The sequence below is a fragment of the Myotis daubentonii genome, chromosome 1, assembly GCF_963259705.1.
Source record: "Myotis daubentonii chromosome 1, mMyoDau2.1, whole genome shotgun sequence".
Classification (NCBI taxonomy): Eukaryota; Metazoa; Chordata; class Mammalia; order Chiroptera; family Vespertilionidae; genus Myotis; species Myotis daubentonii.
The window spans coordinates 190,266,885-190,294,213 of record NC_081840.1 but is presented as its reverse complement, the minus strand read 5'-3'; the positions used below and the strand labels follow the sequence as shown (position 1 = coordinate 190,294,213).

Genomic DNA, 27,329 nt, shown 5'->3' with positions numbered 1-27,329 from the left:
GCTTAGTGGTTAGACAATCATATACCTTAAATAGTGTTCCCCTCAATATTTCCAGTACCCCAACTGGCACCATACATATTTTTCACTATGTTAATGACTATATTACCTATGCTTTGCTTACTTCTCCGTGACTATTTTGTAACTACAAATTTGTGTTGCTTACTTCTTTCACCTTTCACCTAGTGCCCCAACCCTGCCCTCCCCTTTGGCAATCACCAGTTCTCTCTCTGTATCTATGAGTCTGTTTCAATTTTGTTTGTTTATTCTGTTTTTTAGATCATGTGATTTTTATTCTTTATTTTCTTTATATAGTGTATCATATTAATTGATTTGTGAATATTATACCACTCTTGCATTCCTGGAATAAATTAAACTTCACCATGGTTTATGATCTTACTGTATTGCTGGAACTGGTTTGCTAGTATTTTGTTGAGGATTTTTGCAACTATGTTCCTGGGATATTGGCCTATAATTTTCTTTCTTTGTAGTGTCTTTATCTGGTTTTGGAATTAGGATAATGCTGGCCTCATAAAATGAGCTTGGGATTCTTCCCTCCTCATGAGATTTTTAGAAAACTTTGAGAAAGATGGGTGTTAGTTCTTCTTTGAATGTTTAGTAAAATTCACCTGTGAAGCCATCTGGTCCAGGAATTTTGTTTACTAGTAGCTATCTGATTACCTCTTTGCTTTTATTAGTTGTATTTGATCTGCTCAGATTTTCTAATTCTTCCTGATTCAGCTCTGGAATTTATCCATTTTGTATGTTTGTAGGAATTTATCCATTTTATCCAGATTATCCAATTTGTTGGCATACAGTTGTTCATAATATTTTCTTACAATCTTTTGTATTTCTTTGGTGTGAGTTGTTACTTCTCCTCTTTCATTTTTGAGTTTATTTATTTGGGTCCTCTCTTTTTCTTGATTAATCTGGTTAATGATTTGCCAATCTTGTTTATGTTTTCAAAGAATCAGCTTATGATTTTATTGATCTTTTGTATTGTTTTTTAGTTTCTGTGTCATTTATTTCTGCTCTAATCTATTATTTCTTTCTTCTACTCACTTTGGGCTTTGCTTGTTAGTTTGTTTTCTGATTGTTTAGGTATAAGGTTAGATTTTATGAGATTTTTCTTGCTTCTTGAGGTAAGCCTGTATTGCTGTCAATTTCCCTATTAGGACTGCTTATGCCGTGTCCCATAGATTTTGGATAGTTGTGTGTTAATTTTCATTTGTCTCAATGTAACTTCTGATTTCTTCTTTGATCTCATTGTTGATCCATTCATTGTTTAGTAACATGTTATTTAGCTTCCACGTGCATTTTTCAGTGTTTTTCTTGTAATTGATTTCTAGTTTTATACTGTGTGGTGAAAGAAGATGCTTGATATGATTTCAATCTTCTTAAATTTACTGAAGCTTGTTTTGCATCCTAACATGTTGTCTATCCCAAAAGTGTTTTATGTACACTTGAAAAACATGTATATTCTGCTGCTTTTGGGTGAAATGCTGTGAAAGTATCAAATAAATCCATCTGACATAGTGTGTCACATAAGGCCATTGTTTCCTTGTTGATATTAAGTCTTGAAGATCTTCCCATAGATGTCAATAATGTGTTAAAATCCCCTACTGTGACTGTGTTATTGTCACTCTCTCCCTTAATGTCCATCAAGATTTGCTTTATGTATTTAGGTACACCAATATTAGGTGCATAAATGTCCTCTTGTTGGATTGATCCCTTTATCATTAGTAGCATCCTTCTTTATTTCTTATTATAGTGTTTCTTTTAAAGTCTATTTTGTCTGATACAAGGACTGGTAACCCAGATTTTTCTGTTTTGTTTCCATTCTCTCTCTCTCTCTCTCTCTCTCTCTCTCTCTCTCTCTCTCTCTTCTTTCTCTTCTTAAAGTATACCCTTTAGTGTTTCTTGTAATGCTGGTTTGGTGGTAATGAGCTCCCTTAGCATGGCCTTGTTGGGGATTCTCTCTCTTTCTCCAATTTAGAATAATGGCCTTACTGGTAGTAGTCTTCATTGTATTCCATTGCTTTTCATCACTTTGAATATTTCATTCCAATTTCTTCTGGACTGAGATGTTTCTGTTGAGAACTCAGCTGATAGTTTTATGAGAACTCCTTTATAGATAACTCATTGTCTTTCTCCTGAAGCTTTTAAAATTCTCTCTTTGTTTTTAACCTTTTCCAATTTAACTATGATGTGTCTTGGTGTGGGCCTCTTTGGACATTTTGTTTGGGATTCTCTGTGCTTCTTAGACTTATGTGCTTTTTCTTTTACTACATTAGTGAATTTTTTGGTCATTATTTTTTCAAATAGATTCTTAATCCTTTGCTCTCTCTCTTCTTCTGTTACCCTTATTATGTGAATTACGTGAATTATACCCTTATTATGTAATAAAACACTTCATATTTTCCCAATGATCCATTAAATTATCCTCATTTTAAAAAAATTTTTTTTTCTTTTTGCTGCTCTGATTGGATGTGATTTTTTTTAATGTTGTTTTCCAAATAGCTAATTCAATCCTCTGTTTCATCCAACCTATTGTTTATTCCTTCCAGTATATTCTTCATTTCAGATGTATTCTGCATTTCTGACTTTTTTTAGTTTTTCAGTCCTTTTTTTAGTTTCTATGTATTTTTTCATGTTTTTGAAGCTCTTGTTAAGTTTCTTGAGCATCCTTATAGCCATTGTTTTGAACTTTGTATCTGGTAGCTTGCTTGTCTCCATTTCACTTAGTTCTTTCTCTGGGGGTTTCTTTTGTTCATTCACTAGGGGCATGTTTCTTTGTCTCCCATTTTCTCTTCCTCTGTATTTATTTCTGTGCATTAGATGGCTCTTCTATGCCTTGGTATGATAGCCTTGTGTAGTAGATGTCTTTTGGTGTTCAGTGGCAGCCCCTGCCCCTGAGTAATAAAACAGTTCATGAATGTATCCTAAAAACCCCAAAACACAAATCAGAGAATATATGTACCCCTGTGTTTATAGCAACATTATTTACAATATGGAATACTATGTAGCTGTACAAAAGAAGGATCTCTTACCCTTTGGGAGAACATGGATGGACCTGAAAAATATTATGCTAAGTGAAATAAGCCAATATGAGAAAGATAAATATCACACGATACCACATATTTGTGGAATCTAACGAACACAAGGAATTGACCAACAAAATAAGACCCGAAGCATAGAGGCATGGAACAGACTGACATAGCTCAATGTAGGATTGGGGGAACAAGAAGAGATAAATCAAAGAATTTATATACTTTCTAGTGGCCCAGTGCATGAAATTTGTGCGGGGCGGGGGGGGGGGGGCGTGTCCCTCAGCCCGGCCTGCACCTTCTCCAATCTGGGACCCTTTGGGGGATGTCTGACTGCTGGTTTAGGCCTGATCACCTAAGCCAGCAGTCGGACATCCCTCTCACAATCCAGGACGGCTGGCTGCTAACCACTTGCTTGCCTGCCAGCCTAATTACCCCTTAACTGCTCCCCTGCTGGCCTTATTGACGCCTAACTGCTCTCCTGCCAGCCTGATTGCCCCCAGCTGCCCTCCCCTGCTGGCCCAATCACCCCCAACTTCCCTACCCTGTCAGCCCGATGGCCCACAACTGCCCTCCCCTCCACAACCTGCCTCCTCCTCTTGGACCTGCCTCCTCTGTGCGAGGTGGTGGAGATGCTGGGTCAGGCCTACTCTGCACTGCTCAGAGCCATGGGACCCCCAGGCCTTGCCATGAAGAGCAGCCACTGGGCCCCACCTCTGCTGTGCTTGCAGCCATCTTGTGGTGACCATCTTGTGATGACGTTGCGCTTGAGGGCCACCTAGGCTTTTATTAGTATAGATATGCATAGCCCATGGACATGGCAATAGGATAGTGAAGACCTGGGTGAGTGAGTAGGGCTTGGGAGGAGGAGGATAAAGGGGTTAGGGGGGAAATGGGAGATATTTGTAATACTATCAACAATAACAAATATATTTAAACGTTCAAATAGTGGGAATGTCAAATAAACCTGAATAGGTTCATGTCCCTGAACCTATTCCTTTTTGCCTGGGCTCTTTAAGAGATAAACACTGTTTCATCCTTAATTCCTCTATCTCGATTTATTTATTAGGCTGAGATTTCCTAGAGAAGTATCTTACTGGAATTTCCTTCCAAAAGGGGAAAATAATCTTAGAATTTGACAGTAACTGCCAGATCAGGAGAATTAAAATGGCTTTCCAACAGATTTTATTTGTTCTGTTTTTGTTAGTGCAGTCACTGAATCTGGGACTACTGATCAATTTCCCTATTGAATCAACTATATCTTCTTTATGAGCAAATTTTCATCTGATACTGGAAGAATCCATAGTGAATTTCTGATTATGATTCAAATTGATCATTTAAAACCTCTTCCCAGAATGAATCAATAGTCTATAAGAGGTTCTTCATAGTATAAAGCTCATGATAGAAGATTCCAAAACTCAGGGTCTTATTGTTTCTTGTTCTAGTCCTTGTAATGCTCTCATTTTATCTGTGAGTATGCCAGAGAATGGGGATGGAGGTTTGTCTAGAATTTCCAAAAAATAAGCAACATTATTATCCCTCTACACATTGTTGTTTTTAACCCCCATACACTGATAGCATCTAACTGAACTGGAAATAAATTATTTACTGTAATAAAGTTATGTAGTACATTTTTTTAGAATTCCAGTTAATGAAACTAGCCAATACTATTTCACCTAGTTTTGGGAAGGAAAACAATTTACCTGGACAGTTGCCGGGGTCCAACCCCAGCAGGTCCAGGGGTCCCCAAAGGTGTGGACGGAGTCGGCGAAGAAGGAATGACACGGAGACAGTGTTCAGTTGATCAGCAGCCTAGCCAGGATCTACAGCCAGGATCTCCAGCCAAGTTCTGGTCTGGATCTCCAGAGAGGTTCTGCTCAGGTTCTCCAGCCAGGTTCAGTCACCAGGTTCTAGTCAGGCTATCCTGCCAATCTCTGCAGTCAGGTTCAGTCCAGGATCCCCTGCCATGCTCTCTCGCCAGGCTCTGCCTCCAGGCTCCGAGGCCAATCCCTGTCCAGGATCCTCTGGCATGCTTTCGCCAGCGAAGTTCTTCTGTCTCTAGAGAACGTTCTGTGTAGGTTCTGTGCCTAGGCTCTGTCTCTCTTGGTCCTATCTTCCAAGCCCTGTGTCTTGCTGTCTTGTTACATCTGTATTTATACCAGTTCATTTTAATCCTGTAAATCTCTATTACAAAGGTTAGGACGTTTCTTATCTCCATTCCAAGGAGTAAAGATTATGTAGCTTAAGCATGATTGTTCATAGTTAAAGTGATTAATTACCCGCCTGGCACTTAGTTGAGGGGTTTTATTCCCTCCCTAACTTCAGGGGAAAATCCCTACTTGGGGATTCAACCTTTCTCGGAGAGGTGACCTTGGTTAAAACACAGCGCCAAGAAGGTGAGCAAACATATTAAGAACCGTATGCCATATATGCCAGGTCCCTTGAAACAGCAAGGATGGACCGGCTCCCGGCAGACAGTAATGCCTTAGGGTTTTACTGAAAGCTCCTCTTATTTCTGACAAATTTTTAAGACTGATTTGGATGATATAACTTGCCCTATAGGTTATACCTTGTTGAGAGATGTGAATGACTTATTTAATTGCTTTTTTTAGATCTCCTCACTGGAAGACAGCATCTACCAGTTTGAACTTATGTAGTTAAAGGGACACAAAGCCTACAAAGAAATTTCAGTTTGTCCAAACTCAGGTAGAATATTTTTTTAAATTAAATTTTTATTGTTCAGATTATTACAGTTGTTCCTCTTTCCCCCCCCCCCCATAGCTTTCCTCCACCCAGTTCCCACCCCACCCTCTGCCCTTACCCCTCCCACTGTCCTCATCCATAGGTGTACGATTTTTGTCCAGTCTCTTCCTGCACCTCCCTACCCCTTTCCCCCCAAGAATTGTCAGTCCACTCCCTTTCCATGCCCCTGGTTCTATTATATTCACCAGTTTACTCTGTTCATCAAATTTTCTATTCACCTGATTTTTAGATTCACTTGTTGATAGATATGTATTTGCTGTTCATAATTTTTATCTTTACCTTTTTCTTCTTCTTCCCTTCTTAAAGGATACCTTTCAGCATTTCATATAATACTGGTTTGGTGGTGATGAACTCCTTTAGCCTTTTCTTATCTGTGAAGCTCTTTATCTGACCTTCAATTCTGAATGATAGCTTTGCTGGATAAAGTAATCTTGGTTGTAGGTTCTTGCTATTCATCACTTGGAATATTTCTTGCCACTCTCTTCTGGCCTGCATGGTTACTGTTGAGAAATCAGCTGACAGTCGTATGGGTACTCCCTTGTAGGTAACTGACTTTTTTTTCTCTTGCTGCTTTTAAGATTCTCTCTTTGTCTTATTCTCTTGGCATTTTAATTATGATGTTTCTTGGTGTGGTCCTCTTTGGATTCCTTTTGTTTGGGGTTCTCTGTGCTTCCTGGACTTGTAAGTCTATTTCTTTCACCAGGTAGGGGAAGTTTTCTGTCATTATTTCTTCAAATAGGTTTTCAATATCTTGCCCTCTCTCTTCTTCTGGCACCCCTATAATTCGGATGTTGGTACTCTTGAAGTTGTCCCAGAGGCTCCTTATGCTATCTTCATATTTTTGGAATCTTTTTTCTTTTTGCTTTTCTGGTTGGGTATTTTTTGTTTCTTTGTATTTCAAATCTTTGACTTGATTCTTGGGATCCTCTTGTCTGCTGTTGGATCTCTGTATATTATTCTTTATTTCAGTCGGTGTATGCTTAATTTCTAGTTGGGCTTTTTTCGTATCCCACAGGGTCTCACTAAATTTATTAGCGGTTTCCAGAAAATTCTTGAAAACCCTTATAACCGCAGTTTTGAACTCTATATCCAGTCATTTGCTTTCCTCCATTTCTGTCATTTGTGACCTGTTTCTTTGTCTCCACATTTTTTATGCTTCCCTGTGTTGGTAGAGTGGCTTTCTGTGCTAGGTGTCCTATAGGGACCAGTGGTTCAGCCTCCCCAATTACCTGAGGTGGACACTCTTGGTGCACCCCTTTGTGGGCTTTGAGCACAGTCTTGTTGTAGTTAAGTTAAGCCTTGATTGTTGTAGGTATCACTGGGAGGAATTGACCTCCAGGCCAATTGGTTGTGAGAATCAGCTGTGTCTGCAGTGGGAGAACTTCTGTGCTGAAGACACCCTTCTGGGGCAAGACTTGCTTCAGTGGGGCTTTGGTGCTCACTGAGTCTGCCCCCTGAGTGTGTCCCTTATGGATCTGAGGAGTTGTAATTGGATGGTCCCACTCTGACCACTGGGTACACTGGCTCTTGGATCTAAGGAGGTGCTAATTTAGCCTCTGCCTCAGGCTACCCAGCAGGAGCTACGAAGAGATCTGCAGATTCCCCTTTCTTTTTTGGGGTTTGGAGGTGCCCAAATGAGGCCCAGCTGTGAAGCAATGCAAGCTGCTGTGGGGCCTTGGGCCTTCTCTTGGAAGTTGTGGGTCTGTCTGGCCCAGCTGCAATTTGTTAGGTAATTTTCAGATTGCAAAGGGCCAGGGCATTCATATGCAAAAGCCTCTGCTGCAGCTTGGGTGGGACGGGGTCTCAGGGGATCAACAGGGCGGAGCAAGCAGCTATGGCTGATCCTCAGCCCTGCCCTAAGGGGCCCGGTGTCTCAGTGTCCTGGTAATTGCTGCAAGCACCTCTGAGGGAAAGCTGTCCTCAAGTTCTGAGTTCTGCCTGCTGCCAGACAGTCTAGTTTCTCCCCGTATGAGTCCTGGGTCCCCAGAGACTTCCCAGAACTGGAGTTCAGAGTAGTCGGGAGCTTGTGACTCCCTCCTGATTCCAAAGGACAGCCGCATCCTCAGGTGCCAGCCCCTTTCTGCGGGTGCTCAAGCCTCCGTACCTCTGCACTTTACTTCCACAGCTCCTCTGAGTCCCAGTGTCCTTTTCTCTTTCCTTCTAGTTGTAGAATTTCCACTCAGACAGCCTTCCTGTAGTTCTGGATGATGTCTGTTTTGTCTTTTCGTTGTATTTTTGAAGTTGTTGTGGGAGGCAGCAATTTCTGGTGTTTACCTATGTCGCCATCTTGGTTTCTCTCTCTCAGGTAGAATATTTTAGACATCTAATATTGGAACAAGGACTGTACCTGGATCCAGGTAAGTTTCATGGTTTCCTACATTTTCTGAGTTTTTCTTGGACTAGTTGGCTATTGCCAAAATTGGATTCCTAAACCTCATATATTTACTAAAGGATTATAGTCCTTACCAAATTTTATGGGAAAAATGGAATGAAATAGCATTTAGAGCCTTAGAGGAGAGTTTCATAAACCTACCTGCTCTTGGGCATCTTAATTATCAGATTCCATTTTCCTTTTTTTTTTTTTAATCAAAAGGAAGGGAATGCCTTTGAAGTACTCACCCAAAAACCTGGGGATCACCATAGTCCCCCTAAGATATTAGCATCAGCAGCTTGACCCGGTGGCTCAGGGATACCCCCCCCCCACCTCTTGCCTTAAAGACATTGATTCTACTGACTTGTTGGTTAGGGCTACAGTGAAAAAAATATATTAAAGTAACTTATACAAATACTAAAATCATTGTGAAAGTTTTTTTCATGCATATAAATCATAACTCAAATTACATTTTTCTATGTCCAGCAACTGTTTTTATTGCTTTACAATGTTAATACATTCACCCCTTCCACAACTCCATGAGGTAGTTAATACCATATGTTTATCTGCATTTCACTGGTGGGGAAGATGAGGTATAGGGTATTTCCACATCATACTTCCTTAAAAATAGTTTTACCAGATAAATTGTTTGGAAAATTAACTGTACGAAATTAATTTAATGACTTAATTTTTCACCTTCCAAAGCATCAGTGATTTTTGTCATCTTTTATGTTTTATTGACCATTTTACTTTTGTGAATTTCCTATTCATATTCACTATTTTCATAAATGCAGTTTTGACTGATTTTTTTGTTGGAGATTTGTACTAGTTCTCACTATACAATGTCTACAAAAACTTTTCTGTTACAGGATATATTTTGAGGCAAGTCATTTAAGTCTCAATGCATGATTTAATAATATTATCTACTATGGCACTATATTAGTTCCATTGGTCTCTTTTTTAATTTTTAAAATATTTTTATTGATTTCAGAGAGAGGAAAGGAGAAGGAGAGAGAGATAGAAACATCAATGATGAGAGAGAATCATCCATAGGCTGCCTCCTGCACACCCACTACTGGGGATCGAACCTACAACCCAGGCAAGTGCCCCGACTGGGGATTGAACCATGACATCCTGGTTCGTGGGTCAACGTTCAACCACTGAGCCATACCAGTTGGGCAGTTCTATTTGTCTCTCAAAATGTGTCCATTATCTACAGGAGTTGCATGGAAAACTCTGTGTTTTTTCCTATATTTTCCCCATCATCAAAGTTTTAATTTATTTTCAAAATAAATTTTATGCCTTCATCTGGAAATTGTTTGTTGTAAGACTTTGATGGTGGTCTTCTTGGCCAATGAAGATCGATAAATGATTTTCCTATCTTGGACCAATTTGTTCATAAAGTGTTGTCCTAATGTTCAGGTTTTAGGAGAACTTTCAGATTCCTTTGGTTTGATTTACCAATTTCCCTTAATATTTATATAATTTTTGTATTCTTTTCATTGGAACATATTAAGTCAGTCATAGTGTGCCCAGGTTTAATAAAAATGGTAATTATTTTGTCACAACAAAGAATTGAATATTTACATATAAGAGTTATGGGAGGAATGGGGCAACAATGTCCTAAGGAAAGAGACAAAAGAATGAGACAGATATGCCAATCTAGTATAGTTACATAGAATAATCATAATTTTTTCAAATTGTGCTCAACCAAAACATTAAATTTCACACTATATCTGTCGATAGATAAGTGATGCTCCATCTTATTCTGAAAGAAATATATATACATATACAAATTTAGAGAGAATGAAAGTACAATAAGTCCTTATATGAGTACAGGTTCTATATTAACTTATTCTACAATTGGGGCCTTACATCCATTATTGAAGGCTGAAAATGAGAGTGAAAGCGATCAGGTCAGGTGAACATTTTTAAAGGCCACAAGAAAGAGATAATTTAGCTTTTGAAATAGAAGATTTTCATAAATAGCTCAACTTTACAATAGAAAGCAAATAGCTTGCTAATTCAATGAATATTCCACTGGAAAATGAGCTAAACTGCATGAAGGCAAATTACTTGCCATGTCTTTAGGTAAGAAGTGATTCTGAGGTTGGATGTATAATAAAAGCCAGGGAGCATTACTAGTCTCCCAAAATGAAATGGAAGGGTGAACCTTTTTACAGAATTCCTAGTTAAAATACTCTGAGTGCAAAATACTATGGATACTATGAGTAGACTTCTTCATGATTTTTGTGTCATGCACAATATTTAAAACACTGTTTAACTCAATAATATTTTTGGTATTGCTTGTGAATTAGAGCAGTAAAGTTCAATATAGTCCCAAAGAGTTAGTTATTTTTAATTTTTCCAAGATTTTTCTCTTTGGGATGAAATATTTCTACCTCAAATAAGTAGTAAACCACTTGGAAATAAACTTTTATCTAAATCACTTGAAAACAAATGTTGATCTTAGAAGCTAAATTGTGAAGTCATTTTGTCACAGGAAGAAGGGATCCTTATGTTAGAACTTCATTGTGCTGAAAAAACTGAAGGAGTCCCATTTATGAGGCAAATCAGCTTCAGGCCTCTGAAACAACTACTCTCTTTTTTTCTTCTTTCCTGTTTTAAAAAACTTCCGACAACAAAAAAGAACACATTTTGTGATGACAAATGTAGCAGTTGCCACACAGGCCAGCAGGAACCCAATCACATCCAAAGAGTGGTACTGGAACCAGGTGAGGTCATAGGAGGCTGGCCGCAGGTGTTTGGCTCCTTTGTGTCGCATGACAAACTCGATCCAGAAGACTGCTCGATCTAGAGGTTTCATAGGCTGGTCATGATGAATTCTTGATAATTTCATAGCATTCTCCTTATATCTGAAGGAGAAACACAAAGATACCAACATTGAAAGGAAGTTAATTTGCCTAACCAATTCAAACCTATAAAAAGTTTTTGTCAAACAAATGGTTTAACATACATACCTTAGACTTACAGTAGTATATTTTTATTTGGATGTCAAAGAAAGTTTGACTTCTAAATTAAAAATTTCTCATTGAAAAATATTTTAAACAGTGAAGATGAAAAATAAAGTGGAAAAATTAATATATTTTTAGTAAAGGAAATGATAGAAGCCATTCTATATGCTATATGTTGGAGAGTGGAATTGTATCTATAATAATAATAAAAGCATAATATGCAAATCGACCAAACTACCGAACAGCAGAAAAACTGTCAGGACAACCTTCCAGACCACCACGCTATGACATGCACTGGCACCAGACCAGTCAAGGCAGGTGCGATGCGATTGGTCAAGGGGCCCCGTCATTGCCCCACGATCACCCCACAGAGGGAGGCCCAGGTCACCCTATGCAGGGCAATCAGTGGGGGTGCTCCACAATCGATTGCCCCAAAGAGGGAGGCCCAGGCCACTGGCCAGCAGGCCAATCAATTGGGGGGGGGGTGGGGGCTCCATGATTGCCCCAAAGAGGGAGGCCCAGGCCACTCTCTGTGTGGCGATCGATTGTGGAGCCCTGGCTGGGTAGGCGGGGCTTCCCTCTGCTGGGTGGTCGATCGCGGAGCCCTGTGATTGATTGCCCCAAAGAGGGAGGCCCAGGCTACCTGGCTGGTGGTGCTGCAGAGGATGTGCAGGGCTGGCCAGCGATTACCCCACAGAGGAAGGCCCAGGCCAGCCAAGTGACCGCACCCCACACCTGTTGCCTGCAGAGGGAGGTGACTGGTGGTGGGGGCGGGGGAGCAACACTGCACAGATGGCAAGCAGTGGCGATGGTAGAGGCGGGGCCAGCTGCTGGCAGCAAGGGGAAGGAAAGCCCTGACAGGCCCTGATCACCAGCTAGGCCTAGGAACCCTACTCAACGGGTCTCGGATTGCTAGAGGGCACAGGCTGGCCTGAGGGACATGGCCCTGTACATAAATTTTGTGTACAGGGCCTCTAGTATCCTATGTAATAAAAGCCTAATATGCTAAGTGTCTGTCATCCAGTTGTCCATTCAATCAATCAAAGCACAGTATGCTAATGATATGCTAAGGCCGCTCAACGGCTTGCTATGATGTGCACTGACCACCAGGGTGCAGACACTCCAACTGGTAGGTTAGCTTACTGCTGGGATCTGACTGATTGGGACTAAACAAGATGGGCCAGACATGCCCTGGAGCCCTCCTGTGGTCCCTCCCCAGTTGGCTAACCTCCTGTGTCCCTCACCGGCCCTAATCGTGCACCTGTGGGGTCCCTCGGCCTGGCCTGCACCTGAGGTCAGTGCACTCCCACAGGGAGAGCGCTGCTCAGACAGAAGCTGGGCTCATGGCTGGTGAGTGCAGCAGGGGTGGCGGGAGCCTCTCCCACCTCCGCAGCAGTGCTAAGGATGTCCGAATTAGTGGACCTAAGTCGTCAGTAGGCCATGCTTCGAGGGCTCCCAGACTGTGAGAGGGTGCAGGCCGGGCTGAGGGACGCCCCCAACTCCCTGAGTGCATGAATTTCATGCACCGGGCCTCTAGTTTATAATAAAGCTCTAGAAGTTTTTTATTTTTTAAATATCTTTTAGATATTATTTTAGTGAAGATCTGTTGTTGGTAGAATTATCAGTTTTTTAAAAACTATATTTTATTGATTTTTTTATAGAGAGGAAAGGAGAGGAATAGAGAGTTAGAAACATCAATCAGCTGCCTCCTGCACACCCCCCCACTGGGGATGTGCTCGCAACCAAGGTACATGCCCTTGACTGGAATCGAACCTGGGACCCTTCAGTCTGCAGGCCAACGCTCTATCCACTGAGCCAAACCCGTTAGGGCAAAGCTCTAGAAGTTCTAAAGAGGAATTGTGTCCTGGCAGGAGAAAGGCTTCCTCACAAGTCTTTGTATTTCTACTCTTCTCTTCATAACTCTATTTTTTTAAAAAAATATTTTATTGATTTTTTTTAGAGAGGAAGGGAGAGGGATAGAGAGTTAGAAACATCAATGAAAGAGAAACATTGATCAGCTGCCTCCTGCAAACTCCCTACTGGGTATGTGCCCACAACCAAGGTACATGCCCTTGATTGGAATCGAACCTGGGACTCTTGAGTCTGCAGGCTTACGCTCTATCCACTGAGCCAAACCAATCACGGCATAACTCTGTCTACTTTTAACCCTATAGCCAAAATACTTTTTGTTAAACCCAACAGAATACTACACATGCTCAAAATTTCTATCTGCCTCCTTATCACATTTAGAATAAAATCCAAATCAATTATTTGCCCTGTCGTATCTTACAAGAACAGACCCCTGGCTATATCTTCTATTATTTTGTCCCAAGCATGCTCTACTGTAGTCACAATGCTCTTCTAGTTAGCTATTCATTAGAGGTGCCAAATATGTCCTCTTGTTAGCACTTTTGTACTTTCTGTCTGCTTTCTCCCTTTCCTGGAGCAGTTTTTCCTGCAGCACCCCACTCTTGCTGGAGATGTTGGCTCAGTGTCACATCTCAGAGAGACTTTCCCTGGCCACACTATGATAGCATTTCTTTTTTTAAAATTAATTTTTAATTTTTTAAATTTATTGTCTATAGTTTTACATATGTCTCCTTTTTCCCCAGTTGACCCCTGCCCTCCAGCAATTCCCACCCGGGGCAAGCCCCCACCATCCCAGTGTCTATGTATGATAGCATTTCTTTAATGTCTCTGGTTTTCTTTATTTTTCTATTTAATTCCTATAATTTCTAAATACATTTTATAAAACATACCTTCAATTTATTTATGAAATTCGTAAGTGTGTGCATATATTCTAAGTGATCAGCTCAAAATTTCAAAATTATCAATAAAGTTATAAAGTGAACATATCAACATACCCACTATCCATAGAACCACTTCATTCCTGGGCCATTTTACTACACTCTTCTCCAAATTGCCTAGTCTCCTGATCTCCAATACCATAAATTAGTTTTTCTTGTTTATATATTAGAATCTGTAGTATGTACTCACTTGTTTTTTTTCATTTCTATAGCAGTTATTGGTTAATTCTTTTGCTATATAGTATTTAATTGTATGACAATACTACAAATTATTTCTTCATTTAATGACCAATGGACATTTAGATTATTAATACTTTTTGGCCATTACTACTAAACTACTATAAACATTTTTGTATATGTCTTTTAGTTTACATATCTATGCATTTCTATTCCTATAGACCTAAACTGATGATAACAAGAATTCACAATGATGTAGAGAATTGGAACTCTCATACATAGCTGATAGGAATGTAAAATGGTATAGTCTCTTTGATCATCAGTTTTTCAGTTTGTCATAGAGTTATTGTATGACCCAGAGTTCACTTGAAGATATCTACCCGAAAATGAATGAAAACTGATATTCACACAAAAACATAATGCTGTATTCATAATAGACAAATAATTGACAAAAGACCTATTTCTAACTACTATTAAAAATGTGATACTTACGAAGGGTCATTAATGACAGTCTTCAATGCATTGAGCAAATCTGTACTTGAAATAGTGTTGAAGTCCAATCTGATAGCTGCTCCCTTGGTCTTCATGCGAACAATGTTATCAGGTTGATCCGCAAACATAGGGATGCCCACCATAGGGATCCCATGGTAGATCGCCTCATAGATGCCATTGGCTCCACCATGAGTTATAAAGGCTTTGGTTTTTGGATGACCTAGGATTGGGTGAATTTCAGCAAATAATGAATTATAAGTCTTGGAAATAAAATGAGAGTTGGGCAATAAAGGCACTGATAGAGACTATATATTTAGTAACCTATTGGTCTACCCTTCAGACTGTATTAAAATGTTTTTCAGAAGTCATAGGAAGAGGCACTTAAGTCTGCTGGAGAGACAGTGAAGGCTTACATAGAAGATAGGTGTGTTCCTTTTGACTTGAAATGAATACAAGTTGCCAGTGGACAAATGGAAAGAGAATATTCTGAATTTAAAAAAGTGTGTGCAAAAAAAAGTAGTGGTGCATGTCGAAATATATTCTCTTAATAAAATAGTGAAGTCACAGAGTGTGATATGTAGATGTCAAGGCAACCGACAATGGGATGGTGATGGCACAGGAATTAAAGGAAGGAACAGGTACACATTATCATGAAATTATTTATTACTTCAAAAAGAGATATATATTTTTTTCCCAATGGAAAATGTAGAGTCACTGGAAATAAAAGAGGAGCTGATATTTTTCAGGGGCACCTGTACACCCTTACTGTGGATTAAACGATTGGTGTAAGGAGAGAATTAGGAGGTAGCGAAGCAATTGGGAAAGTGTTGAGATATTCTCTCTGAGAGGAATTACATATGAAATAAAGATCTTTTGTTTGTGGCCATAAGTAACATGGCTGTGTAACATAAGATGCCAACTTATAGCTTATCATTTTCCCCTAGGACTGGGAAAGAAATATTGGGAAGTTCATTTTTATTTTTGAGGTTTTCAGGAAGAAATGTCCAATACATTTCTATCCTAGTAAACTGTTTATCATTCTGGTTGACTTGATTCTGATTCCAGGGTTTTCCAGAACCTTACCAAGAAGGTCATTCTGGGGGATCCATTTATAGAGCCGGGTGTTTGGCCCTAAGGTATCTGGTTTTTTGCCATCATATCTCCATATAACCTGTTAGGGCAAAGAAGGGAATGTATTACTTGAGTCAAACTGCAGAGTTATATCACGTTAGAATTCTAAATAGTTTAAGAGACATCTAGTTAAACCCTGACATATTACAGGTAAGGGAATGAGGAAAAGACATTCTGATAATGAGAATCAATAAAAGGCTGATGTAAGAGGCGTACATACTTAAATTGCATGTTACTTATTTTTATATTCAGTCAGGTATGAATGCAATCATGATATTTCACACTTTGGGGTTAGACAAATGAGATTATCAATGACCAATTCAAGCATATAAAAATTTTTAGGTAGTCATATAATTGTAGTGCAAAACCCAGCAAATTAATGGTCTATGCATTTATTTTAATTATTTATTATTCTAGCTGTTATCATTTAGATTTAATGTTAACCTGTTTATTTCTTTTTGAATGAGGGGGAAGTGGTTTTCTTATATTCATTAATTTCATAAAGTATATTAGAGTTTTACATAATTTGATTTACAAAATCAAGGCAATCAGCTATTTATGAGAATTAAATCATTTTGATGTTTATTATTAATAATAAATAATGTCTGCTTAATGAGTATGTTTAGCTTCTTTTAGTTTTCTACTTATTAATCACCACTTCCAAGTGGTAATTTTTACCTAAACCAGTGTTATCACTCTAGCTAGGATGGAAAATTTTCTTAAAATGTAGAAAGAAAAGTCATTGGCACTTTATAAATAATAGTTTACCTGTTGAAAAGATCAAATATGATAATGACAGTAAATTTTACTCAACTGACTGTTAACACTACAAAACATGCTACAATGTACTGACAGCATTGATTAATATGGTTAATTAATGATAAATAGCCAAGCAATTTCTAAGTCCACCAGCAAGCTGGATTCTAGTTTATAAGTGGTGAACATCTCTTTTCTATGTGAGTGTTAACGTTACTTCAGGTTCTCAGTAAACTTGTGTAGGTATTAAGGAGAAAGCTACATTAGTTAGGAAACTACACGTATTTTACAATTACACAGAGACAATTGTATTTTATGTATTAGAAAATATGATTTATTATCATATTTTATGGAGAAGGGGGAGGCATTTTAAACTATCCTATGTTAGGCTTGCTTCTGGTTGACTATTACATTTCCTTCTTCTTCTTAATCAGGAGAAGTTATTATTCTGATGGGTTGTTTTGGGGCCACATATAAAACACAGGGTCACCTTGAAGGCTGGGCCCACCTTCACCCTTTCTTTTATGTCTTCCTGCCTCAGAGTTTAGCAGGGCCCAGCCCACCAGGGAGGTTCTCTTTCCTTTTTACAGGCCATTTTTTCTCTTTCTCTAAATCATTGTTTCTGGCTTAGGTTCCTGGATGCAGCTTGGTGAGTCCTAGACATCCTTACTCTGAATATCACCTTGCAACTGAATAGGCCTAGTCCAAAATCCAGGGAAAGTAGGAGAGGCCTGGATTACCTGGGAAGTCTAAACTCTATGATGCCTTTCAGATTGTTATCATTCCCTGGTTAATGTTAAAATTTAACTCTATTCTGAGAACATTGGTACTGTGTACAGTATTCTAGGAATCCTGCAAGGAAATGAAGCAAATGACAGGATAGGATTTGGTGATATCTGTTCCTGCCCTATAATACTATTATCAAACCAAACTTCACACTGTACTTTTGAAATATACTTCTTTGTGACCAGAATGTTAATGCCAAAGTTATTGTCCATCAAAAAGACCCTCTATACTACTTTAGCACCTGACATGTGTATTTTGTTTTTCAAATTGTTATCCGAGATAGTTGGAGCTATCCTAATAGTTTACCTTTCATGTAGAAATTTCTTAATCAGACCCTTTACAGAGTTTAACACACTCATTAGTTTTCTGCTCTAAAGTAGTTTATCTAACCTTTTGAGGAACCTGGGCAAGGGCTGATGCAATCACATTGGCTTTCTCTTCTGTCATGTTAGTGACCATCGACCCCAGGGAAAACACCACGATACCATTTTCTCCAGAGCTCTGGACAAACTCTTCCATTTCCTGTGAAGAAAGAATTTTCTCCATCACAAAAGAGCAATAGCATAGTGAACACTATTGAAGGGATTGCTATAAACAGCCAAAGAGAAAATTAAGTATTATAAGGAGTTATTAGTGTAGTGCTTGTTATTTTAAATTGTGTTAAAATGCACAAAATATAAAGTTACCATCTTAAGTATTTAAAAATATTTTTATTGATTTTTAGCGAGAGAGAAGAAGAGAGAGGGAGAGACAGAGAGAATCATCTATTGGCTGCCTCCTGCATGTTCAAGGTGGCGGGGCCCACAAGCTGGCCATATGCCCTGACTGGGAATCGAGCCAATAACCTTTGGTGCATGGGACAGTGCCCAACCAACTAAGCCACACTGGCCAGGGACCATCTTAACCATTATTAAATGCACAGTTCTGTAGTATATATAGTCTTATTGTTATGCAACCCATCTCTGTACTTTTTCATCTTGCAAATTGGAACTGACAATCATCATTCTACTTTGTTTCTATGCATTTGAGTAGTCTAGATACCTCATTTATTGCCATTTATTCATGCACTCATTGGCTGCTTCTTGTATGGGCCCTGATTGGGATCAAACCTGCAACTGTGGCACACCGGGACAATTCTCTAACTAACTGAGCTACTTGGCCTGGCCAATACTGTTCTTAACAGCAGTAAAAATAACAATAGTAACAATAGTTAATATTACTTTTGTGTCACTATGTGTCATAGACATTGTAAGTATTATATCCTATCTAATAAAAGAGAAACATGGTAATTGGCGTACAACCACTACCCTTCCCATTGGCTAATCAGCGAGATATGCAAATTAACTGCCAGCCAAGATGGCGGCAGGCAGCCAGGCAGCTTGAAACTAACATGAGGCTTGCTTGCTTCAGTGACGGAGGAAACCAAAGTTCCCCACCTGCTTTGCCGGCCTCTGAGCCTGCAGTTTAAGAAACATTGTAACAAATATAGAAGCTAAACAAAACCCCAGAAACCTGCTTTCAGCGAGCCCGGGATCTCAGAGCTGGAGTTATACATTGTTTTGATTATAGAACCGAAACAGACCAGATACCTTCTTTCAGCAGCAGAAGCCTCAGAGCTGGAGCCAGAGCTAAAGCTGGCCCAGAATAAAAAAAAGAAAAAAAAGAAAAAAAGGAGCAGTTGGGAGCTTCAGTCGGCCTGAAAACAGCCCTCAGACCCTCACCCAGATTGGCCAGGCACCCCAGTGGGGACCCCCACCCTGAAGGGGGTGTGACCAGCTGCAAATAGTCATCATCCCCTCACCTAGGCTGGCCAGGCACCCGAGTGGGGAACCCCACCCTGAAGGGTGTGTGACCAGCTGCAAACAGCCATCATCCCCTCACCCAGGCTGGCCAGGCACCCCAGTGGGGACCCCCACCCTGATCCAGGACACCCTTCAAGGCAAACTAGCTAGCCCCACCCATGCACCAGGCCTCTATCCTATATAGTAAAAGGGTAATATGCCTCCCAGCACCGGGATCAGCGGAGCCATGAGGCCTCCTGGCACCGGGATCAGTGTGACAGGGGGCAGCGCCCGAACCCCCTGATCGCCCTGCGGCTCTGTGTGTGACAGGGGGCAGAGCCACAACCTCCCTATCGGCCGTGCTCTGTTCGTGACAGGGGAAGGCGCCCCAACCCCCTGATCAGCCCTGCTCTGTGCCTGATAGGGGGGAGCTCCCCAACCCCCTGATCGCCCTGCGGCTCTGTGTGTGACAGGGTGCGGCGCCCCACCCCCTCTCCCCCCACAGGCCCTGCTCTGTGTGTGACAGGGTAGAGCCATAACCTCCCCATCGGCCCTGTCCTGAGTGTGAGAGTGGCGGCGCCCCAACCCCCTGATCGGCCCTGCTCTGTGGGTGATAGAGGGCGGTGCCCCAGCCCCCCTCCCCCACGGGCCCTGCTCTGTGTGTGATGGGGTAGAGCCATAACCTCCCCATCAGCCTTGCCCTGAGTGTGACAGTGGCAGCGCCCCAATCCCCTGATCAACCCTGCTCTGTATGTGACAGGGGGCGGTGCCCCAACTCCCCTATCAGCCCTACTCTGTGAGTGACAGGGCGGAGCTCCCCAACCCCCTGATTGACCCTGCTGTGTGTGTGACGGGGGGAGCTCCCCAACCCTCTGATGGGCCCTGCTCTGTGCGTGACAGGGGGGAGCTCCCCAACCCCCTGATCGACCCTGCTCTGTGTGTGACAGGGTACAGAGCCCCAACCCCCCTGATGGGACCTGCTCTGTGCGTGACAGGGGGTGGCACCGCAACCTCCCCATGGACCCTGCCTTGAGTGTGACAGGGGGCGATGTCCCAACCCCCCCAATCGGCCCTACCCTGAGCGTGACAGGGTGGCATCACAACCTCCCAATCCGCCCTGCTCTGTGCATGACAGGGGGCAGCGCCCCAACTCCCCAATCGGCCCTGCTCTGAGCCTGACCAGGGGCTGGCCCTAGGGATTGGGCCTGCCCTCTGCCACCTGGGAGCAGGCCTAAGCCAGCAGGTCGTTATCTCCCGAGGGGTCCCAGACTGCGAGAGGGCACAGGCCGGGCTGAGGGACCCCCCCTTTCCCCTGAGTGCACAAATTTTTGTGCACCGGGCCTCTAGTATATATATAGAATTTTTTTTATACTGAATAGAAATATGAGGTTGATATTATAACTATAAGAGTAGGTATATTCACATCTTTAATGTGTAGTTTTCCATTATTTGTTGCTGGAATTCTCGCAACAACCTCCTCTTTGTTAGCCTTTCCACTCTTGATCCTATGCAATTCAATCCAAACATTGCATCTTGAGAGCTTTGTAAAAAGGAAAATCTGATCATATCTCTGCCCTTTTACTCCCTTTGCCCCTTTTCATTGACTCCTGAATACTTTCATAAGATGCTTCAGAATTCTTATAATTACTTATCTCTAATTTACTTCTCCAGCATCATCTGCCTCTTTATTCAGCCTCTTCCTGATACACTAAACTTGGACTTCTTGGGAATTATTATTCTTTTTCTTGCATTACCTTTTGTGTCTTCCTTTCTTACCATTCCTTTCTGCTATCCTATGTTAGGCTTGCAGTTAGGCTTACTTATCAATAATATGAAATATTTTCTGTAATCCCTGCTGGATATTATCTAGCATTGTGGTCTTTCCTTATTGTACTACTCTTCACAAAATTTTTATTACTAATATTAGAGGCCCGGTGCATGGATTTGTGCACCGGTTGGGTCCCTCAGCCTGGCCTGCGCCCTCTCGCAATCTGGGACCCCTCGGTGGATGTAGTAGTGCACAGAGTGGCAGACAGCTGGGGAGGAGTCCAGGCTAGGGGCCACACTGCTCCTGCTCATCCAAGTCCCCCTGTGCCTGCAGCTGCTGCTGCTCAGTAGTGCTGTCATGAAGGTGGGATAGGCTCGCACTGCACAGCTGCGCTCACCAGCTGTGAGTCCGGTGTCTGGCGCCTGTTGGTCAGCTGAGCGGCACTCCCACTGTAGGAGTGCACTGACCACTGCGGGGTAGCTCCTGCATTGAGCGTCTTCCCCCTGGTGGTCAGTGCGCATCATAGCGACTGGTCGACTGGTCATTCGGTCACTTAAGCTTTTACATATATAGATTTATGTATATAGATTCTGTCTTTCCAAGTAGAATGTCGGGTATTTATGGATAAAAATTGTGTCTTCACTGATTCTCTTTTATCCAGTGCTTATCTCTGGCTATGTGAGTCACTCTAAGAATGTCTTTGAATGAATGATTGACACTTTCTTATGTGTTCAACAGGGAAGACCTTAATTTAACTAACCCTATTTCCAAAGTCTCCCAAATATAATTATTTATTTGGTAATGATAATGACATTCAAATTCTTGAAATAGTATGAAATATATGAGTTTCTAATGGTAACTTGACCCAGATTCCCATATCTCTCACTGTGTGATCAGACAAACTAAATGAAGAACACAGAATCATTCCCACTGAAAGTGCAAAATAATCAAAGTAGAACAAACATGAATAGTTTTACCTTAGGCAGAGGCTTAGCAGGCTTGCAGTGGAGGCCTCCAACAAATTCAAAATGTGGCAAGAGTGGGCGAGGGAATTCAAAATCCCAATAGGTTCGAATAAGCCACATTTCAGCTTTCCCCATTAACTCAAATAATGTAATGGGTTTTCCTGAAGGGGAAAAAGAAAAGAAAATAAAGATAGTGAAAATGAGAATAGTGTAATGTGAATATAACAGGTAATTTTCTGAAAGGAGCTTAGAGTAATGTAGCCAAAGATGTTTAAAAGTGATTGGCTTACACTCTTTTCAAAATTGCCTGGTACTGGTACAAGAACAGATATATAGAGCCATGGAACCGAACAGAGAACCCAGAATTCGACCCAATCCATTATGCTCAATAAATATTTGACAAAGGAGGTAAGAGCATACAATGGAGTCAAGACAGTCTCTTCAATGAAGGGTGCTGGAAAAATTGGACAGACACATGCAAAAAAATAAAACTAGACCACTATACATAAAAATAAAATCAAAATGAATAAAGGACTTAAATTTAAGACGGGAAACCATAAAAATTTTAGAAGAATCCATAGGCAGTAGAATATCAGATATGTCGTAGCAGTATCTTTACCAATACAGCCCCTAGGGCAATAGAAACTAAGGAGAAAATAAACAAATGGGACTACATCAAAATAAAAAGCTTCTGTACAGCAAAAGAAACCATCAGCAAAACAACCAGAAAGCCCACTGCATGGGCGAACAGATTTGCCTATTTTATCTCTGATAAGGGCCAATCTCCAAAATTTATAGGGAACTCTTACATCTTAACAAAAGGAAGACAAACAATCCAATAAATAAATGGGCAAAGAACTTAAATAGAAACTTTTCAAAATAGGACATACTAAAGGCCAGGAGATAGATGAAAACATACTCAAAGTCACTAATCATCCGAGAGATGCAAATCAAAATGACAATGAGATACCATCTCACACCTGTCAGAATGCCTATTATCAACAAATCAACAAATGACAAGTGCTGTTGAGGATGTGGAGAAAAAGGAGCCCTCATGCACTGCTGGTGGGAATGAAGACTGGTGCAGCCACTATGGAAGACAGTATGGAGTTTCCTAAAAAAATTAAAATGGAAGTCCCATTTGACCCAGTAATCTCACTTGTAGGAATATATCCCAAGAAAACAGAAACACCAATCAGAAAGGACATATGCACTCCTATGTTCATTTTACATTGGCTAAGATTTGGAAACAGCCTAAGTCCCCATCAGCAGATGAGTGGATTAAAAAACGGTGGTACATCTACACAATGGAATACTATGCTGCTGTAAAAAAAGGAAGAACTCTTAGCATTCACAACAGCAGGGATGAACCTGGAGAGCATTATGCCAAGCGAAATAAGCCACTTGGAGAAAGATAAATATCACATGATCTCACTCATTTGTGGAATATAATGAACAAAAACTGATGAACAAAAATAAATCCAGAGACAAAGAAGCATCAAACAGACTGTCAAACTTCAGAAGGGAAGGCAGGGAGAGGGAAATAGGGGAAGTGGATGGGTAAGAGATCAACCAAAGAACTTGTATGCAGGCATATGAGCATAACCAATGAACACAGACACTAGGTGGGTGAGGGCATGTGCTTAGGGTTGGGGGTAGCCAGGGAAAGGCCAGTGGGGGAAAAAGGAGACATATGTAATACTATATGTAATACTTTCAACAATAAAGAATTAAAAAAAGAAAATTTCCTTATGACCCCTGTACCATAAATGCATGCATAATATTTATGTTAAAAAATTAAAGACAAAAAATTATTTTAAAAAATGATTGGCTTAGCCCTGGCTGGTGTGGCTCAGTTGGTTTAGGGTCGTCCTGTGCTCTGAAAGGTTTCTGGTTTGATTCCCAGTCAGGACACATGCCCAGGTTGCAGGTTTGGTCCCTGCACAGGAGGCAACTGATCAATGTTTCTCTCTCACATCAATGTTTTTCTCTCTTCCTATCCCATTCTCTCTCTTTGAAATTAGTAAAAAAAAACATATTTTAAAAATAAATAAATACAAATAAAAGTGATTGGCTTGAAAATACAGTATTCACACACATTATTTATATAGACTTTTATCTCTAATATCACATCAGTACATTCAGAATCATACACATTTATTTAAGCACTAAAGAGTTAAGTATACATTTGTTTACTCTGTAAAACTTCAAAATTAACGAATGCAAATGTAAACAGTGATTTCAACTCTTTAGTCAATCAACCCTACCATACACACAGAAATAACTTTCCCCAGAATACTCAGTCTAGATTCTATTTAGCAAGCTATTCCCTTATTTCTAGATTTTACAAGTAAATTGTGAGATCTTTGAGAGTATGGCCACTATTGCATTTGGTTCGTGTTCAGAGCTTAATAATATTTGTATGTGAAATAAAAATATTTGCCAAAAACAGCTGGAAATCTTTCATAAAGTATGGAAATAGATGTGCTCACCCTTAATTTTGTCTATAATAGAGAAATATAGTTTTTGAAAAAATATAGACTTTTAACTTGATTATCTACCCTTCAACAAGATTTTAGGCCTTTAAAACAGATGATTTATAAGCCCGTAGTGAAGCAATATAATCATTGGAAACTTCGAGTTATAGGTTCTTATCTGAGAGTCATATTTCTCCATTGTCAAAGACTCCTTCAGGTAGTATGGCAAAACAGTATAATTTTTAAATAAGAAAACTGAGGAGAAACAAATGGAAACAATTTCCCCAATGGTCCATAGACATTGTGTTAAAACTATGTAATTCCTCAATTTACATTTGTGCTTTGATGAAAATATTTAGTGAAATTTCTAATGCATTTATTGAAGAAAAATATTATAGTAAAATTGATATGTAGGATAAATGGACAGAGCCACTGCCCAGAGGATTTTTAGGGCAGTTAAACTACTCTTTACAATACTATAATGGTGGATCCATGACATTATAAATTTGTCCAAAAATCACAGAATATACAATGCCAAGAGTGAACCATATTATAAACTATGGACTTTACATCATAATAATAATTCAGTATATTTTCATCAATTGTAACAAATATACTTCTCTGCTGGGGAATGTTGAAAATAAGGAGGCAGGGCATATATGGAAAGCTCTACTTAGTATTGCTGTGGACCTAACACTCTTCTAAAAAATGAAGCCTATTACAAACAAACAAAGAAGAATGGGTATGTGATTGCTGATGGAACTCCTCAGTGCTTCAATTTGGGGCCTCTAACTTCCTGGAGTATCCCATACTAGTGTACTCAGGGTTGAAACTAACCTTATAATTTAAGCATTTCTGTAATATAGGGTGTCCCACAAATATAGACGCACTTTGAATCATTATTAACTCCAATGGGTTAAATCTGAAAATAAAGAAACATCAACTGAGCTATCAGAAAAAAGAGTATATACATTTTTGGGAGGAACACCCTCCCTGTATTTGTGGGATTAAAAGATCATTATATATTATTAGAGCCCCGATGCATGAAATTCATGGAAGAGCTTGGCCCTCGCAGCTGCGGCAGCTTGACTCAGCCAACACAGACCCAGCTTCGTCCGGAAGGTCATCTGGAAGGTCGTTCAGCTGTCTGGTCTAATTAGCATATTATGTTTTTATTCTTATATATTATTTAATCATTGCACTTATAAAAGATAAATTCCTCTCAATATTTATACCAACTCATCTTCCAAAGCACTAGAAAGTTAGGACTTCATGCTACCAAGGAAAAACATAGCTTACCTAGTACTTCGTTCAGAAATTGATCCCACTTCTTCTGATTATATGTTTGCAGGCAGAAGTCAAAATAGAGCACATAGACCATATTTTTTACCCTCTCCATGAATGTCATCTGATCACTTAATTCTGAAAAGACAACAGGTACATAGGATGGAGGGAATGGCAGTCCTCCACTATGCTTTTCAATTTTATAGCCAGGAGAGAAGCGGAGACTGTACACAAAAGGTATTTTAAGTAGCTCAGCCAGCAGCTCACCACATGCTCCAACGGCATCTGCAAGAACAACATCAAACCTTGACTCCTGTAGTTTTGTCATAAGTTTCTTATTAAAAACAGCATCTTTACAGAGCTTTTCAATGAAGTCAGAACCTTCCCAAAACATTTCTTGCATTAGTGAAAAATGTGTCCAAAACGTATCTTTTGGCAGATCATATGTCCATTTATTGATCAGCCGCATGAAAAAAGAAACCATATCATCTTTTGTTAAAGATGTAGGAAAAACCTCAAATTGAATAGCAGATGGTTTATTGGGATCAACAAGAATTGAAGCTGACGATGTCAGAACAGTCACTTCATGACCTCTCTGGACAAGTGCATCCAGGATGGTCTTCATGTTGATCCAATGGCTGTATTCTGTGGGCCACACCAGCACCTTTCCACAACTCCCAGGGCTGAAGTGACCACTCAGCTGTAGCAGCAGCAGAACTGAAATCCACTTCATAGGCATCCTGGTGGCACACAGGCTTCTTTTCAAATGGCTGATCCCTTTACCCTGGCTCATGCTTACGTGTAAAGGGAAATCAATTAGAAAGTTAAAACATAACTCCTCCATCTGAAAGTAAAAACAGTCATGGCATCTGGAGCACAAGAGGAAAAAGCAAAAGGTAGATGAATAGTAAGGCAATGATGATGACACAAAAACATGTCATACTGTTTTTGTCATAGTTATTAGATTCCATGCGAAGATACACACACAATATGTATTTACTATATGTATTTATTTATTGATTGATTGATTGATTGATTGATGGAAGCTAGCTCATGTTTAATTGTGGCATTTTAAAATTGGACAAGTGCCCTAGCTGGTTTGGACAGTAACCTAGCATTGGCCTGCGGACTAAAGGGTAGCAGGTTTGTTTCAGGTCAAAGGCACATGCCTGGGTTGCGGGCTCAATCCCCAGTTGTGGGTGTGCAGAGGGCAGTTGATCAATGATGTTTCTATATCTTTCTTGATCTCCCTACCTCTTTGAAATAAATAAAAAATATATTTCAAAAAATAAAATTGGGACAAGTGTTTTGACTTCTGCCCCTCACCCCTTTTTCAGTTTCTTTAAAGTTGCAAGAAAACAGTAACCAATCACAGGTTTAATGGATTTAATAAATTTACCCCTTTGGCTCCTATTTGCAGCACCCAATATTCCTTTGAAACCCCAGACAGATTCGATGGTGGCCAACAGTAAGTTTCAGACCTCTCGAGTTTAACAGTTCAGGTTCTCTGAGCACTCATCCCAAATTGGTACCTCTTGTAGTGGGGCAACTTCAAATGTACCCGTTGAAAAAGCTTTTTCCCTTCAAGGGGAAGAAAAATCACTCCTCAAAACCCTGCAGATATGGCTGTGTGGTCTTTCCTCCTGTTCCATGTCTTCAGGATTTATTTTTTTTTTAAATTTTTTTTTGCAGTGGAGCAAGAGACCAAAACCTAACCTGAGTGACAAGAAACAAGATAGTAATTGCTATGAA

The 27,329-nt window shown here is 40.2% G+C and overlaps 2 protein-coding genes across 2 annotated transcripts in view; both read right to left on the bottom strand.

Moving 5' to 3' along the window:
* Positions 1-8,661: 8,661 nt before the first annotated feature.
* The window catches only part of LOC132218402 (UDP-glucuronosyltransferase 2B31-like), a 60,907-nt gene continuing 42,239 nt past the window's right edge, over positions 8,662-27,329 (bottom strand). Inside the window, exon 7 of the mRNA XM_059669579.1 lies at positions 8,662-10,763. The gene's annotated coding sequence lies outside the window, so the exon portion shown is untranslated. The remainder of the gene's footprint in view (positions 10,764-27,329) is intronic.
* Positions 10,757-26,376, bottom strand: LOC132218369 (UDP-glucuronosyltransferase 2B31-like). Its single transcript, XM_059669518.1, has 6 exons — positions 25,593-26,376; positions 21,829-21,977; positions 17,693-17,824; positions 15,713-15,800; positions 14,630-14,849; positions 10,757-11,054 (listed from the first exon to the last, which is right to left on the bottom strand). The coding sequence occupies exons 1-6, from the start codon at positions 26,368-26,370 to the stop codon at positions 10,775-10,777; spliced, it is 1,647 nt and encodes a 548-aa protein (XP_059525501.1). The 5' UTR covers positions 26,371-26,376; the 3' UTR covers positions 10,757-10,774.

What these genes read in the sequence shown, in the direction of transcription:
- LOC132218369 (XM_059669518.1), bottom strand. Translation starts at nt 26,370, where the DNA reads ATGAGCCAGGGTAAAGGGATCAGCCATTTGAAAAGAAGCCTGTGTGCC. An exon ending in TTGCCCAGGTTCCTCAAAAG is followed by an intron (nt 15,801 to 17,692) that starts GTTAGATAAACT and finishes TTGCCCTAACAG; the next exon opens with GTTATATGGAGATATGATGG. An exon ending in CCCCCAGAATGACCTTCTTG is followed by an intron (nt 14,850 to 15,712) that starts GTAAGGTTCTGG and finishes ACCCAATCCTAG; the next exon opens with GTCATCCAAAAACCAAAGCC.